The sequence below is a fragment of the Heteronotia binoei genome, chromosome 17 (genome assembly GCF_032191835.1).
Source record: "Heteronotia binoei isolate CCM8104 ecotype False Entrance Well chromosome 17, APGP_CSIRO_Hbin_v1, whole genome shotgun sequence".
NCBI lineage: Eukaryota > Metazoa > Chordata > Lepidosauria > Squamata > Gekkonidae > Heteronotia > Heteronotia binoei.
The window spans coordinates 25,365,915-25,383,884 of record NC_083239.1 but is presented as its reverse complement, the minus strand read 5'-3'; the positions used below and the strand labels follow the sequence as shown (position 1 = coordinate 25,383,884).

The following is a 17,970-nucleotide window of genomic DNA, read 5'->3' as shown; positions in this document are numbered from 1 at the left end:
TTTCAATTATTGGCGGCAAATGACCTTGAGCTCCTCATAGCACAAAAATGGGATATAAGTTTAGATATCAATAATATCAGTTTTAAAATTTGAAGAATAATGTATAGGGTATAGGCTTTTAAAAATATTATTTTCAGAATTTCAGGGCCCAGATTTATTACTACCCTGGGGGTCTGCAGAACCACCCTGTTCAATACTACCGGGTAACATAAGCAGCCTTGGTTTTTAGAAGTGAAGGGCCCACATCAGCAGCATCAGCCCTCTAGAAACTGCCCCCTTCCATATGATTCCCCACTTTACACAGAAGAACTGGAAGTGGCATTGTGGTGTGTTTCATGCCTCCAAGAAGGTAAGAGACAGGGTTAATTTACTGTTAGATACTCTTCTCTCCCATGCCACACACAATGACTTTATAAAACTAAATAATTTCAATAATCATTTGATTCAGTGGGGTAGCCATGCTAGCCTGCAGAAGCAGTAACAAAGGAAGGGAGCTGTAGCACCTTAAAAACAAACATATTTATCAAAAGCGCTCTAGGCGAGCTATTGGAGACTCCGAGGTATGGATTCATTGCCTGCGGTAAGACCCATGTATGGCACTGCACAGAGACCATGAAGAAGATAGTTTAGCTACTCACCCCCATCGAGGCTTCTAGAGGCCCGTTTACTTGCTGTCCGTTCAAACTGTGGTGCAGGTCTGTCAATCAAAGCACTAGCCTGCCTCGTTTGGGCCTGAGTCCGACCGCTATAGCGGAATTTAGAGCCCAGTGCCAGGAACCTGCTCTTGGGAATTGCTTCAGTGGATGTTAGCCTAGAAGGTACACATGTTATAGTTAGTAAAACTACACTAACCAACAAGCCAACAAAATAAAGCAAAATAATATTCAACATCATGCTGTGATTACAGCTATTTGCATAATAAGAGACAGCTTCATGTTAAGTGAAGTCCAGGAACAATTATATTCTTCCTTCACTAGTGCCATTCATTTGCACATGGGAAGGAATTAAATTGCTGCACTCAGCAGCAATGTAGGAGGAAAGCCCACACAACATTAAGTGGCCCAGTTTCTTTTATTTGTTTTTTTCAGTTTATATCCCACCTCCCCGCAAGTGGACTCAGGGCAGGTAACAGCAAATATTAAAAACAAGTCAACAAGTATAAAATAATTACACAGAGGAAAAAGGAAAAAAGGAAAGGTCCCCTGTGCAAGCACCAGTCGTTTGTGAAAACATTGTGAAAGCAACATCACCCCAGATGGCGCTGGTCACCCTCACAGATTACCTCCAGAGACATCTGGATTGAGGTGGATCAGCACTGCTGTTACTTTTAGATCTGATGGCAGCATTCAACATGGTCGATTATGATTTTTTGACCCACTGCCTTGCTGTCATAGGGATAAAAGGGACTGCCTTGCAATGGTTTTCTGCCTTCCTCCATAGTTGGGGTCAGAGGGTGGCACTCAGTGAGTCAGTCTCCCAGTGGCAGCAATGGAGGCTGCATAGGAAGTTTTCTTTGCAGTCTTCACTGCCATCTCATAGGCGTTCATAAAAATCCTATAAGATGTTCTTGCCACTTCATCCTGAGTACACCACCTTCACTCTAGCCATCTCAGCTCTCATTTCATCCTTTGCAGCTCTGTGATGTACCATGGGGCTAGTTTAGTATGAGGGTGGAGAGGGTGCCTGGGAGCAATCTTGTCAATGGCTTCAGGGAACCAGACCTTCACTACAACATCCAATGAGGCACAGGGGGGCATTGGATCTCGCAGAGTATCATGAAGCCTTTTTGATTCTATTAGGCTCTGCAGGCGAACATAAATTAGCTCGCCACCTATACAGAAAAGGCTCAGTAAGCTTAGCCACACCTTCAAGGTGCAATGATCTGACCATGGCACTGGCTCAGCAGCTTCCAGATTTATCCCCATCTCCAAAATCAAATCCATCATGTGACCTGCTTGATGTATGGGAGTCAATATAAACTGGGAGATTTCTATCAACAGAGACCCTCAGGATGGTTCATGTACACTGTAAACAAAGAGATGCATTATGCCTTTATGTGGTTCCCTACAATGCACCTTGCCCTTAATTATGGACAGTTCTTGTGTCTCCCTCCCCATCTGCCCCCCACCAATTAATTTTCACAGGTCTTGATTTATTTCCTGTATTTTGGAACCTATCTAGCCAGTTTTAGAAGTCCACCTATGTAGCCGTTTCAGCGGAGTAAAAAGTCATTGTGCTTTACAAAAACATATACTGTTTATAATTTAACCGGGCAATGGCAGGGGACACATACCTGAAAAATGTGTGGTGCTCAACACAGACTTTCCATAGTTTCTTGGCTGCACGATAACTAGGAAGTTTGAATCCAATTGTACTTTCATATTGTTCATGCTACAGAGAACAACAGTACAGAATAAGTTTTCCTGGCTATAGTAGATTGCCTTGCTGAGATGATACATATACAGATTAGAGGAAAACATCCTAATTAGCACTCAACAGGTGTCATAGTCTTATTGAACAGGTACCCCATTCATTACAATAGTAGCATTTCCCATTGATTGTTCAGAAATATTATGCATTTGTTGAATGCATAATAGTCAAAACAAAGTCATCAGAGTTAAAACAAAGTCACATCCCTCTTCTGTATTCTAACATTAAAATTTGAAACAGCTCCTCATTGCCCAATTAACTGGGCAATAGTCTGTTAATGTGACTATCAATAGTAGAATACACTAAACCCCACAAAAAATGTCTAAATCACAAAATACCTCAGTTTATGCCAGCTGAAGCCTCGAGGGGTATAACCAGCCCTTCCTGAAAACCTGATAGGAGCTAGCCTCCTTTGGATGGAGAGTCCATAAAGTTGGCTCCACTTTTGAAAAGGTCCTGCTTCTTATAGTCATCGGTTTTAATTTTGATGGCAAGGGAATATAAAGCAGGACCTCTCTGGATGAACACAGACAGGAGGCTCATGAAAGAGGAGGCACTTAAGTCTCCGAGCCTGTGGCCATTTAGAGGCAAGAACCAATACCACACACTGAGCTCCAACATGGTAACTATTTGAGTTCCTTTAATACAGTATAATGTGCATTCTGAATCTCCTTCAAGCTGCTAGCTGGGCAGCCGCATTTTGAACCAGATACTAGATGTAACCAAGTTCAACAATAATCCTATGTCAAGTACCATAAAGGAATCAAGCTAATAAGTTACCAAGGTGTGCATGACAGTGAACAGATCTCTCTGTATAAGGTATGGATTGTATTGCTGCTTAATGGGAGGCTCATCTGCTTAATCCAGTGTGCTGCCTGTGGGCACTTTGGCATCCACCACCTTTTCTGGTGCCTGCTAGAAAGTGGATGGAGCCAGGCAGGGCTTCTGATTGGCAACTGCAGATATAATTGGCTGTGTGAATATTTAAAAAGTTGCTTTGGCAGCAGCTGCCACCACAGCATAAGGATCTTCCCTGTATATGTGAAGACACAGACCTTCTGCCTGAAATTCCAAAGAGTTACTATTAGAGTAAGCATGACCTCAGTTTTGGGCTTGGCTCTAATTCTTGGAGCAATCACTTTGTGGTTATGCCTACTACCCTCTGTTAGAATTCCAAAGGTGTGCAAAAGCTCAAAAAGGCTGAGGACCCCTGGCTTAGTCTTACAGAGCTAAAAGAATATTCATAAGAAAACTGGAGTGGAATAGCATTCAACTCCACAGCCTACCTCCCCAGGCCGAATTTTAATAAAAAAGCTGCTGCGCTTGTAAGAAATCTTCAGGACTTTGGGCCAAGGGAAGCGATTGATTCTCAGCTTATCTTTATAGACAAGAAGGCCACTGGAACAGACTCCCAAAGTGATATCCACTACTTCCAAGTCCTGCAAAAGTGAACAGAGGTTGGATTACATTTCATGGGTGTTTACAGATCTATATGCCAACAGGTTACAATCAAAATCACTTGCTCTCCAAGCTCTTTGCTCTCCTCTCAGTCATCTGAATTCATAACTGGCCTTCTGTTATTCAATTTTTACCATGTTACTGAGTCAGCTATAGCACTTTCCACATGCTGATAATCCTCCCTTGATTTCCTTCAATTTCTTTCTTATGCTGGCTGCTTGACGTCTCTAAGACAGACCTATTCAAGTAGTATGAACATGTTTTAAGTGTATATACTGTATTTTGTCTGAATTAAGCCCAACCCAACAATAGAAAACACTGACTCAGGAACACCTACTCCTTTGCACAACTAGCTGTTACAGCTAATGTCTTTTCATTGCAAGGCCACTAAATATGATGCTCTAAGGAATATTTTCAGAGATGAAGTCAGTGTTGGATGCAAGAATGGTCCAGTACTGCAGGATGACTTGCAAGAAAAAACCAAAATACAATGGAGGCTAGCCAGAAACCACCTATTCTCTTTCCTGCCATAAAAATACCTCCTCCCTTTATGCCAGAGTCTGTGTGATGCACCTCCTTATAAGGATGAGACTTCTCTGGACCTGATGAAACCAATGAGAATCGTTATTCCAATAAAATAGTTTAACTGCAAGTAATGAACAACATCAGTTACTGGGAATGCTAGCAGAGTGGGGCAGGGTTTGTATCAAGGGCTGATTTTTCCCCTCAGGAAGCGGCTTATCTGACAAACCACCATCTTTTAAAGATACCAAGTAACCTGGCAGCAACAGTTTGCCACTCTCAGTGAGATCACTACAGCCCTTTTGAGAATTCAGGACAAACCTGGGCTTGTCCACAATAGGCTTAGCACCCCTACTTGTCATGAATACACACCATCCTTACTCCTTTTCCTCTCTCCCTTGTGTGCTGAAATAAAAAGTGACGGTATGAATATGACATTAATGGAGTCCCTACTTGGAAAAGCCCTGAATCAAACTCCAAGTTGTCATGACATGTAAACATGGGGGGAGGAGGGGATGGCTGTTTCAATGAAAAAATCCAAAAGATCTTACAAACTCTTACTTCACCTTACTAATTCAGATCTTTTTTATTCATTTTCAAAATTGTATAGTCCATCTTTCCACACCAACAAATGTTCAAGACATAATCATCCAATAAAACAACCTCAATTAGAAGCATAAGATATACAGGACTGTAAGAATTCTCAAATATGCTTCCAAAGGAATGCCTCCTCCCAGAAAAACCCTTCTGAGATATGAGACCTGTTGCTGGTTCCCCACCTTGATAGTCATTGTCTGCTTTAAGAAGTTCTAACGATGTTGGGCTATATACGATGGTTGTTACGAATGTTGCTGTTTCTTTGATTTATCTATCTGATGTGTATATTTTTGTTCATTATTTAAAATACTTGTAGCCTGCCTTTCCACCCAATTAGGGCCCTCAAGGCCATGTTGTGTTGTTTTATTTTTATATACTATAAAATGTTATTCTTGTAATCCGCCCTGCATACTAATGACATAAAGAAAGGAGGAGTGTAAATATTCTAAATAAGCGTTATAAAAGTATGCCTTGTAGTGAGGACTGGCCCTGCCACTAGGCGAAAGAGGCGACTGCCTAGGGTGCCACCCAGTTGTCGGAGCTGTCACCACTGGCTCTTTAACACATGTCTCTTTACAATTGAAAAAATCTATAACATTTTAACAAAAAAATTGATCTGTTTGTTATGTGGTATTCATGAATTGACGGTTATAGCTTGGCGGATCTATATATCTATATATGTTTTATTTCTAATAGACTATTAAAGCTAAGGCATTAACACAGAAAGTAAAACTGCAACTTAAGTAATATGAATGTCCCTTCCCACAAAATAATTTTATTCTACCTTCGCTTGGTGAAGATCAACTCCATACATTGATAACTTCTTGGCGTTCTCAAGAAATTCCAAATCAGCTTGAGCTGGAGTCATTGATCTGCAACAGTACAATTAAAAGAATATACTAAGCTACTGCATATGCATTTAATAAAAACTAGACATGACAATCACTCTTGTAAACCAATTTTTCTTTGAATCTCTTTACTGTTACTTCTTAAAAATACATTTTTTAAAATTGCACCTTATCCTATCAATATCCATTTGCCATGACACTCCAGAACATGTTAGCTTGCAAGAATATAGACAGCAAACTAATAAAAGCAAGGAAATGTAGCCAGTGCTCATGTTTCCAAAGGCAAAAGGGGGAAAGATGTATTTACTGCTTCCGTAAAACAACTTTGATGAGAGCAGTGACTAAAACTGAAAACCACAAGGGCATGAGGAGTTGCTCAACAGAAGCCACTCCTGCTGGGGCAAGGTGACCAAAATGAACAAGGTGCTTAATACGTTGTACAAATTCAATCAACACATAACACAAGCTTACTTACAAGGAGACCTTTCTGTGTTAGCGAACTGTGCTAGCAAGCTCCATCTTAGTAGTATACCAAGATAAGTGTTTTATATATTTTGCTTTCCATATTTAAATTTTCCCATTTTTCTATCCTGGCGTGTATCCAAAATAGAACAGAAGGACCAATGTGTGTATACCAATTATTCCAAACACTTCTAACTGTATGAAACTCCTCTTCCAGCCATATGGTCTATTCAGAAGTGAGTCACAGTTTAACACTGAGACTAGCATTTCAAAATACCAAGTTTTGCTGCTTTTCTTGGCAAGTGTAAGAGCCACTGTTACCAAATATTTTTTCATCTTTCAATATTGTAAGGCATCAAAAATGCTTTGAAGCTAGCTGAATCACACTCAGTAAGGGAAGCCCACATCATTTTTGCTCCTAGATAACTCAAGCCTGGCTGAAAATCTATTACCAACAGCTTTGATAATTCAGCATTCAGAACTCCTAAGCATAATTAAAGGATGCTCAACATGTGAAATTTTCCTAGACAGAAACAATCTCTGAGAAGGATTAAGAAAAGTGCAACTGCCCTATCTGAAGGCAGAGTGTATTTTGCATGCAGCCTAAACTGCTCTGTACATTGGACTACCACATCTCGACTGTCTTCAGACACAGTGGTGTGTATCAGCAGGGGTGAAAGCATTCCCCCAAAAATGTAATGGCAAGACATGCATCTTGATCTCTGTAGCAACCTAGTTGCCAGTCATCACATTCATATTTTTAGGTGCCACTTAAATGGGGAGAAAGGGGGATTGGAATTTTGTATCCCTGCACATAGACATACATGTGTCCCCCCCACCCACCAAATATGGATTTCATTTCAGCTGAAATCATAAGACTTTACTTTATCACTGACACATTTACCTGTATGTTTTGTGTAGTTCCATGACCTTATCTTCCAGTTCCTTTGTCTGGTTTGGGGCCAGTTTGAATTCACTAACATAATCTGCGCTATGCAAATCTGGATCATAGTCTCCCAGCTCAGACTGGATCGTGTAAGAACCCAGCAGAGCTAGTGTTGCAAAAGAGCAAGGAAGTCGGCCGGTGACTATGTCTTTCCTCAGCTGAAGACACAAATAATACCTGCAAAGGAGAAAAAGGAAGAACCATAAAGGGAAATTACAAACCTGCAAGGTTTGAATTATGGCTATATTATCTACAGTCCTGGATGGAATTATAAATGATTTCATTTTTCTAAAAAGTTAGTGCAACAATTCACTATATCTATTAGCCAAGGGCTGATTCTTGTGCACACAGTGAAACACAAGCAGTGGGCCTGACCATAGCTACTGCTTAAAGTTCTGCAGTTGTCAGGTTTGCAGAAGAATCTGAATTATAAAGACATATGTCAAGAGCTTATAAAGACCCCCAAATCTGGTTGAACTTCAACCAGCATTGTGGGTTGCCGTAGGCAGTCAGAACAAGGAGGAAGAGGAGGGCACAATGAGAGAGAGGAAAGGAGGGGAGGCAATCAGGGGATTACTCTTCCTTTCCCCTATCAGTTTTTATGGACCTCTTTTTGAAGTTTCATATGTCTGAAATTGGGCTCAGCTGGACTAACAGGCTGGCAAAACACAATTTAAAATTACCCATCCAGAGAATTAATCATGAAGTTTTTTGGATCCTGGCTTGTGTGCTTAAGTGGCATTTTCATCTTACACTTTCAACTATTATTTATTGGTCATATTTATACTCTGCCTCTCACTGCCTTTCCTGAATATGACTACTTGATTGTTGATAGATCAAGTAATGTTCCCATAATGATGTTGCAAACCTTGTTATATCCTCTGTCAGCTGTGCTGGATCTGGAGGATAAAACTTAACGTTGAAAGTGAAATCCCATGGGCCTCCTGCAATTCAAAACAGAAAATTACAATACTGTAATGTGAAAGCTCACAACCAATATTGCTTTCAAGCAACATGAAACATCAGACTATAAATTGCAGAAATTCACAGAACAACCAGTACATGCCACAGAACAATCAGCACAGTCAACAACCATCTTCCTTTTCTTCACACCCCTTCCAACCTTCCCAGCAATTAACACAGAACAATGGTCACATTCAACAGCCAGTTTCCTTATCACTACCCTTCCAGGAAGCCCCACCAAACAATGGGCACATCCACAAACCTATTGCCCTTTCACCACACCCCCTCCAGCCTAGAAATAGCAGCTCTCCAGCAGCCCTGGCCTCACTCAATGCACAGCAGCCAAGAAGGTCAGAGCGCCTGCTCCGGTTGCAGCGCCACTGAGGATGTTCTCCGCAGCCAAGAACGAAACGTCTGGAAGAAAAACTTTCTCCAGTAGAACACGGCACTTGAGCCCAAAAGATTCTACAAACCCTAAGGATCATATCTGTTTGAATCTGTACTGATCACTTCCATCACATTTACATAACCTCCACTAACTCTGACATCTTCTCACAATTGCATGTTTTAAAAAAAGCAGGTCAGTGGACTCAAGCCACTTACCATGAACTTGTTTTTTAATTTCTTTGGCAGCATCCAACCATGTCTGTAAAAAAAAGCAGCAGTTATCAATACAGAATCTGACATGGATTACAAAGAACATCATATGAAAATGCACTGCCATTGAATTTGCTGTCAATGAAGCTGTTAACCAGTTTGGATACTGTAGCATGCAGTAGCAAAAAAAGCTAGCAAGTGCACACTACTTGTAAACAGATTCTAATCCCACTGCATAAATGATTAATCAAGATCAGACCTTTTTGCTTAACGATCAGTGGGTTAGGCACTCTCACCTGTGGATTAACAGTTATGATTTACTTAGGCCACAACTAAATGTTACTTTATATTGTTTGTAATCCAACAGAGACAAATCGCATGCAAGTTTATTTATTTGAGATAAACAGCGGTGAGTTTTAAAATATTTGTTTGCTCATCGTGTAAAAGTGTGGAGAGTGAGGGGCACTGAAACCCTCTGATTTCAGTTAGTTTAGGCAAATTTCAATCTGACTGAATTAAAGAGACCCTTAAATCACCTCCTTACAAGAATTAAAAGCAGTGAACAAAAGGCTGAATAAAAACATCTTTACTACAAAAGGGACTCCAATTAAGAGGAAGCCAATCCAGCCTCCATGGAAAGAGAGCTGAAGTTATGGCTTTCCACTGCCAGGGTTGGAAAGCAGAAAAAATTCCCAGTGCATTCACACGGCTTGCCATTCTAAGGCTGACAAGTACAACCCTGTATGTGTTTGGTCTTGCTGGACTGCAGCCACAAGCTTCCATTAATCTGAGCTTGTATACCACTCAAGACTGAATGCACAGTATCATCTCCTAAAAGAAATTATTCACATTTCCCTTATTTCTGCCATATATTCGCTTCTGGAAATAGTCTCATTCACTCACACTTATGTAACACAATGGCAAGACAGAAATGAAAAGCTCATTTCCAAAATCTGTTTCACCTGCTATCTTTAGAAAAGTTTTACCCTATTTCTTTTTCCTGGCATTAGTTCAACTTTTCTTAATATGTAGGGGGAACATGGAAGGAAGAATGTTAAGGACTCCCTTTAGAGAGCTTGTCCTGGGCATAGTCAGTTACACAAAAGCAGTAATTGTATATTTTTTGACAAACTGGAAACAGTTCCAGTACCAGCATGTATAGCAGGGGTGGGGAACCTTTTTTCTGCCAAGGGCCATATGGATATTTATAACATCATTCGCGGGCCATAAAAAATTATCAACTTAAAACAGTGCTCCACCAAGGGAGAATGATTCAGGCCAGCAAAATTAATGCAAATAATTGTTTTTCTATTTGAAGTCATGTGGGGACAGCCTAATCTGGCGCACGCACACATGCACACCGCCCTAGGCAAATGCATAGGTTCAGGGCTTTTTTGTAGAAAAAGCCCAGCAGGAACGTAGTAGCATATTAGACCACACCGTCTGGGATAATCAAGTGCAAACCAAACTGTGACAGTAACTTTTCCAGACCCTGCAGCAACCAGGCCCCAGGGAGGCTGTCGCACAGTACATCTGGGCCCCACGATCCTCACTAGGCAGCCAGGCTCCAGAGAGGCTGCCACATGGCTTGGTTCGGCCCAGCAATCCCCGAGGGCCACACCAAGTGACCTTGAGGGCCGCATACCGCCCTCAGGACGGAGGTTCCCTACCCCTGATGTATAGTATCAACCCAACATGAACTAGAATAAGGTTACTGGCTTCATTTTCACGTGTCCTAAGCCGGATTTGGAATCCAGGTCTACCAAGGTGAACTATAGCTGACTTAACCTACTGAGCTCCTTAAGCTCATCTTTCTTAGCCTACAAGACATTTTATTCTATACATGGTTATTAGTACACCCACGGTTAGGTTTAATATGCAATACTTTAGAAGTATGTCTCCTACCACCATTCTAATTGATTGATCTAATGTTACAAAATCCATGCAGCTAGACACAAAGGCATCTGCATTAACTGGTGCCAGGTCTATAATTTTGCAAGCAAGGCCTTTTAAAAAAAATACAAATGCTGATGTTGCAACTGCTGGCATTCCACAGTGAAACAAACCATCCCAAACATAGCCTTACTGGCTTGGAATGCAGTCATGCATTCATAAAACCCATCCTGTACGCCTAATCTGAAAGACAATGAGGAGTCTGAGTAATTGATACTTTTATCCCAATACTATGTCATGAATCCCAGGAAAACTACGCTCTCTTTCAAGCAAGCATTAAGTTTTACAGAAATTTATTTAGTGTTCAACAAATAGGTTATTAATTTTTGCTCTCAGGCTGTTCAGTATGGGGAAGCATCTTTCCTTGGGACTGAAGGCAAGAATGCACTGCAGCGCCCCCACTCTTAGTACAGTGTTAACACATTCTACAAGCACATTAGGCTTTCACAAGGAGGCAAGCATTTTTGTATTCATATTTGCCTTCAGATTCTATAAGGGGGCATGATTGTACCTTCTCCTACCATACTTGCCTATCTCTGTCATATTTGTTCTCTGTAAATGCATGCTTAGATATAAATATGCTAACTGGGTGTCAGCACTCAAAAGAATACCCCCTTATCAATTTACATATGACTTCAATAAATGTATGCACACTGATCCTGTATGCACACAATGGTTACAGCCAGGGGCAAGGGAGGTCATGGTTTGCCACTGCCTACCTCCACACAGAACCCTGCAGTTCCTTGGTGTTCTTTCATCCAAATACTAATCAGGGCTGGCACCACTTGGATTGGATGAGACTGGGCTAGCCTGGGTTGTCCAGGTCAGTGTTGCATACATGCATATATTCATGAACCATCACACAGTGGCAGCAGTAAAGATATTAATATCTTCTTAAAGAACTGCTTTGATCCTAAGGCCAGTGTGGCATATGGGTCAGAGTTCTGCCTTAGAACAGGGGAAACCCAGGTTCAAATCCCCAGTCAGCTCACTGACTGACTGTGAGCCATTGACCATTCCTTGAGACTTAAGTTACTTTACAGGCTTATGTAAACAGACAGAGATTCACATATGTTTCCAGAGTCCCTTACAGATAAGGTGTGATAAATGTCACAGATGTGGAACAAGGGCAAAACAGTCTCTGTTTATGCTGTACCTTCCAAATAAATAGCAATTTGGAGTCACCCTTTTGTGCAACTGGAAATGCCCCAACAGTATATGGAAGAGAAGGAGAAGGGAGCTGTCCAACTAGACAGTAAGCATATGCAGTCTGACAAACATCCTCAGAGCCTTAAAGGTCCATTTGTCATGAAAAAGATTCCACATCTGTGCTGCTGAAAGGCTCCATGAAAGGGGGAGAGTGAAAATGAGTTCTCAACGAGTACACCAGAAGATCATTCAAAACATCCATTCCCTGGTGCACTTCCTCAGGGTGAATTCTATTCTCTTCCCCTTCAAGATCCTTTCATTAGCAAAGAGGAGGTAGTTGTTTTTACAGAGAGTGCACTACATAGAGCATGCATTCCTTGAGCATCAATTCCCCTCTCCCTCCCAAATAATTTTCCAAAGTGCTGCCTCCTTCATCACTGAAAAGGATCATGGACGGGACTTAGAATCCAGGATATTTTCTGTCTGGGTGTCAAGTTCAGCTGATCTATGAGCATAACAAAGATAAAGATTGGTATTTTCTCAGGTTCTCATGTGCACAGTTTATTTCAGAATTTGATTAAGTGCATGTTGAGGCAATTGTTCACAATAAAGTGAAGGACTGTACAGAAGGACTGTAATAAATACGTGTTTTCAGAGACAGAAAACAGGCATGGAAGAAATGAAGATAAGACCTTCATCTTTATTATGCATTATTAGAATGTAGGGAATCACTGTATTTATCACATCACAGCAGACCGAGACTTCCTGTTCATTTTAACAAGCCTTCTATATGCTTTGTACCACCCTATAATGCCAGAATATGCAACCTGATTCAAGACTTTTAAAATCTTACTTATTTAGATCTTTCAACCACCCTGCCCTGGCAAGCCAGGCTCAAAGAGGTGTACAACAGTCAATAAAATCCAAGCTGATTATAAATTAATTTACAAATAAATGTGGTGTTGGAGGACAGTTTTAAGGATACTACAGACTGCCAAAAAAGACAAATAAGACCAAATCAAGACTGAACTCTTCCTATAAGTTGAAATGACTAAACTTAGGCTTCACATTTTGGTCACATTATGAGAAGACAAGGCTCAATAGAAAAGACAAATATGCTACGAAAAGTTGAAGGCAGCAGGAAAAAAAGAACCATCAATATGAGATGGACTGACTCAATTAAAGAAGCCATGGCCCTCAGTTTCCACGACCTGAGCAAGGCTGTTAATGACAAGACACAATGGAGGTCATAATTCATAGGGATGCTGTAAAGTTGGCAACTTGACAGCACTTGATGCACAAAGTCCAACTAATCAGATTTGGAGTAATCAAATTCTTGATAACATTCTCACTCCTTTCCTGTTTCATTTGCATTTAAACAAGTAATGGAAAGGGACAATTAAAGCCAACCTCACTGCTGATTGGACCAAAATACTAATTTCATAAGCACAGAAATGATTGTCCAAAAGCTTCTAGTGGTCATTTCTGGTTATGTCCTGTTTTCTTTTTAAACTGCTAGCGTCTTGAGTCTCTCTCTCTCTGTTTTCCATGTAAAAACCATTTTCAGTTAAATGTTTTGTACTACTAAAACTTTTCTTCTTATACCTAAGATCTTAACATTTTATCAATGTTAGCAGCAGAAAGGGGTATGGGTACTTGGAAAAATTAGTTAGAACTTCTATGAGAGAAAGAATATAACTTTATCTAGAATATCTATGTAATATCTATATAATTACTATGAGTGATCCCCTGTCAAGATGTGATGATATACTGGACAAGCTAGTGACGTATTCTTTGCAGAAAAGCAGAGGAATAGGTTCATCAGAATCTGTGGCACGCTTCTGTGGAGGATGACAGATTAAGAGTTTTATAGTTGAGTGGCAATGAGGTTATACTTCATTAAATACTGCTTGTTCAGGGACTGTTTCAATCCTGGGGCAGAAGAACTTAACTGAAACTGTGACTTGGTGAGCTTACGCATTATACCTAGATGCAAGAACTCCTCAGAGATACAAAAGATTTCAGGTCAATTTGTTCAGTTCTTAAACGTGTTCTATATAAAAAGGCACTTGCAAGCAATTCAAGAGTTTATTTCTTTAGAAGGAATATACTTCTTACCATAGAAACAGTACAGTAAATTCTGAAGACAGTCCCCAATTTTTTGCATTGCACTTCTTACCTTGGAGGTTGGAGTATCCCATATTGCTAAACCAAAATAGTCTTCTTCCAAAAGATTCAGGTGATCACATACTTTCTTAAGCAAATCCTGCCCTTTGGCATGTTTCTGCACACAAACACATGATTTTGTGAGATCATTTGTATCTTTTCTATTGAACTTTACAGTTCAGGTGGTTTGAACTCAAATCTTGGCCAAAGACACCATAGCCCACTTACTCTTTAGATGGCCCAAGCCTGTGAAAGAGAATTTATACCAACCATTCTTAATTTATACCAACCATTCTGTCCCAACTTAATGAAAAAAAGAGTAAAATCAGGCTAGTATTATCTCTTTTGGCTTCTGAAAGATAGGCTGCTGGTCATAAATCAAGGTGGGTAGAAGACTAGTGGAAAGGCCTTCTGACTATTAACAGAAGAATAAACCCAGGCAAGTGGCTTGAGACATGGGTGCTGAGCATGACAGCAATAAAGAGACTGAACAACTACTCTGTACTGCTCAGGAGGATATTGAGCAAATTCTTTCAGTTGTGAGGATGACACTTCCTGTTATCATGGCAAAAGCATGCTCCCAAAATGATGTTTTGCTATGGAAAATTGCATTTGCCGTGGTAATGCAAACCTTGAGGCAAAGAAGCAGAGAGAATTCTCTCTTTCACACATTCCCCTGATATTGTCTCAGCCTGGCTGGAGGGGGGGGTAGTATTTAAAATGGTGGGGAGGAGGGGAAAATGTGCAGGCAAAAACTGACAGCTGCCTCAGGCAGCCTCTCTAGAGAGGTAGCACAGAAGTCCTTTAAATAAATTTAATGCCAATAAAGGTCTAATAATTTTTTTTTAAATAAATAAGGTGCCTGCCAAGTCTTCACTTGAGCAACATTCCACCCTCTCCTCACACTTGCCTTACAAGAAAAATAAAGGTAAAGGTAAAAGTAGTCCCCTGTGCAAGCACCAGTCATTTTCGACTCTGGGGTGATGTTGATTTCACAACGTTTTCACGGCAGACTTTTTTATGGGGTGGTTTGCCATTGCTTTCCCCAATCATCTACACTTTCCCACTAGTAAGCAAACCCTGTGTTTTTCTTACATGGTTTTCTACTGCAAGCTAATTGATCTCAGGGAAAGTAAGAAGCTCAGTAGAAAGGCACTTCCAACGAACCTAACAGGAGGTAATAAAATTATGGCCTGTTTAATCCAACTGCATTTATCTAGATCTTTGAACTGTGCATACTGGTTTAGCCAAAAGCCAAACTACTGGCTTCTCCCAGAGCCTCAAAACACAGATCAGCATAGGAATATTCTTTACACCTATGGCTGCTCCAGTACAAACCAGCATTTTCAGTAGCTCTTACTGCTACCATTTTTGTGCCAGAACTCAAAACAGGGTTTCGCTTACCTGTAACTGTTGTTACAGCTGGAGTCCCAAAGCTTTTCCCCACAAAGCCACTTTGAGTCTAGCTGTTCTCCCTTCTCTAGCCTTCAGCGTGAGGTGGCAGAAGGCCAGGCAAGAGACAGTATTGTGACCTTTGCCCAGACCTAAGCTTTGTTCCTCTGCGTATCTAATAATTCTCTTTGCTTAAAGTTTCTATTAATTTGCCTTGGACAGACATTAAGTGTTAAAACAATTTTATTTGGTAACAAATTATATTTCTTGCATCATTAATAACTTCTTTTTATCTATCCCATATATTACTTTCTACCTCCCCCTCCCCCTGTTACTTGACCCCCGCTGGTGTTATTTACTTAAAGTACTAATGTTTAAAGGTACCCTTAACTAATAAAAACAAAAATTAATATTCTTCTTTTTTCTAAGACTTAATCATTATCAAAAATTGTCCAATGTCCTTTTATTTTCCACTCTTTTTCTACATATCGTCTCAACTTTTTCCACTCCATCTTAAAAACTTCTAAATCATAGTCTCCTAAAATTCTTGTTAATTCGTCCATTTCACTCCATGTCATAACTTTTACAATCCAATCCCATTTCTCTGGTATTTTTTCTTGCTTCCACAACTGCGCATATAATGTCCTAGCAGCTGAAAGCAAGTACCAAATTATAGTTCTATCTTCTTTTGGAATTTTTTCCATTTGTAATCCCAATAGAAAAGTCTCTGCAACTTTCTTAAATTCATATCCCAAGATCCTAGAAATTTCTTGTTGAATCATCTGCTAATACTTTTTTGCTCTTTCACAAGTCCACCACATATGGTAGAAAGAACCTTCATGTTTTTTACATTTCCAACATCTGTCTGGCATCTTATTATTCATCTTTGCCAATTTCTTAGAAGTCATATACCATCTATACATCATTTTAAAACAGTTCTCTTTAATACTATGACACGTCGAAAGCTTCATAGAGTTCTTCCACAAATATTCCCAAGTTTCCACCTGTATTTCTTTATTTACATTAATTGCCCACTTAATCATTTGAGATTTCACTACTTCATCTTCCGTAGACCATTTTAAAACTAATTTATATAAGGATTATATAAGGATTTACTTACAAATACAGAGCATTTGCAGATGATATAATGTTTATAAATGAAAACTCCATACAAGTCACACCCTTGTTGTTAGCCAAAATTCAAGAATATGGGGAGTTGGCGGGACTTTGTATTAAAAAGAAAAATCAAAACTTCTATGTAAAAATATGCAAATAAATAAGAACAAGAATTGCAGAGACTAACGGGCTGTGAAATTACCTCCAAGGTAAAATATTTGGGTGCGGAGATAACAATGAAGAATATTGATTTGTTCAAAAATAATTACGAGAAGCTATGGCGTAAAATGGATGAAGATATGTTAAAGTGGAATAAACTTAATTTGTCACTGTTGGGTAGAATAGCCGCAATTAAAATGAATATTCTACCAAGAATAATGTATTTGTTTCAAACTATTCCGTTTGTGAAAGACAGTAAACAATTTAATAGATGGCAAAGAAAAATTTCAGAGATTTCAGGTTTTCACGGCTGGTAACATCATTAGGGTTTGTAGAATCTTTCGGGATCAAGTGCCGTGTTCTACTGGAGAAAGTTTTCCTTTCAGACATTTCGTTCTCAGCTGTGGAGAACATCCTCAGTGGCGTTGCAGCCGGAGCAGGCGCTCAGACCTTCTTGGCTGCTGTGCATTGAGTGGGGCCAGGGATGCTGGAGAGCTGCTATTTGTAGGCTGGAGGGGGTGTGATGAAAGGGCAATTGGTTTGTGGATGTGCCCATTGTTTGGTGGGGCTTCCTGGAAGGGTAGTGATAAGGAAACTGGCTGTTGAATGTGACCATTGTTCCGTGTTAATTGCTGGGAGGGTTGGAAGTGGTTTGAAGATAAGGAAGATGGTTGTTGACTGTGCTGATTGTTCTGTGGAATTTGCTGGTTGTTCTGAGACTTTCTGCAATTTATAGTCTGTAGGGTGTTTTGCAGAGCTGGGTACCAAGATTGGTGGATGAAAATGCCTTCTTCCTTTCTGTTAAAATTGTGCTGGTGTTTGTAAATCTCAATAGCTTCTCTGTTCAGGCGGGTATGATAATGTGAGACCGTAGAAAGTCCGTAGAAACGGTCTCACATTATCATACCACCTGAACAGAGAAGCTATTGAGATTTACAAATACCAGCACAATTTTAACAGAAAGGAAGAAGGCATTTTCATCCACCAATCTTGGTACCCAGCTCTGCAAAACACCCTACAGGCTATAAATTGCAGAAAGTCTCAGAACAACCAGCAAATTCCACAGAACAATCAGCACAGTCAACAACCATCTTCCTTATCTTCAAACCACTTCCAACCCTCCCAGCAATTAACACGGAACAATGGTCACATTCAACAGCCAGTTTCCTTATCACTACCCTTCCAGGAAGCCCCACCAAACAATGGGCACAT

General features: G+C 40.2%; 1 protein-coding gene across 1 annotated transcript in view; it reads right to left on the bottom strand.

The window, feature by feature from the left end:
- EPB41 (erythrocyte membrane protein band 4.1) overlaps positions 1-17,970 on the bottom strand; it is a 103,338-nt gene that overhangs the window by 42,539 nt on the left and 42,829 nt on the right. The window contains exons 4-11 of the mRNA XM_060258514.1: positions 14,105-14,209; positions 8,830-8,872; positions 8,132-8,207; positions 7,222-7,440; positions 5,792-5,879; positions 3,717-3,869; positions 2,294-2,391; positions 639-811 (exon numbers count right to left, since the gene is read on the bottom strand). Of these exons, the coding sequence (XP_060114497.1) occupies positions 639-811; positions 2,294-2,391; positions 3,717-3,869; positions 5,792-5,879; positions 7,222-7,440; positions 8,132-8,207; positions 8,830-8,872; positions 14,105-14,209 (955 nt within the window). The remainder of the gene's footprint in view (positions 1-638; positions 812-2,293; positions 2,392-3,716; positions 3,870-5,791; positions 5,880-7,221; positions 7,441-8,131; positions 8,208-8,829; positions 8,873-14,104; positions 14,210-17,970) is intronic.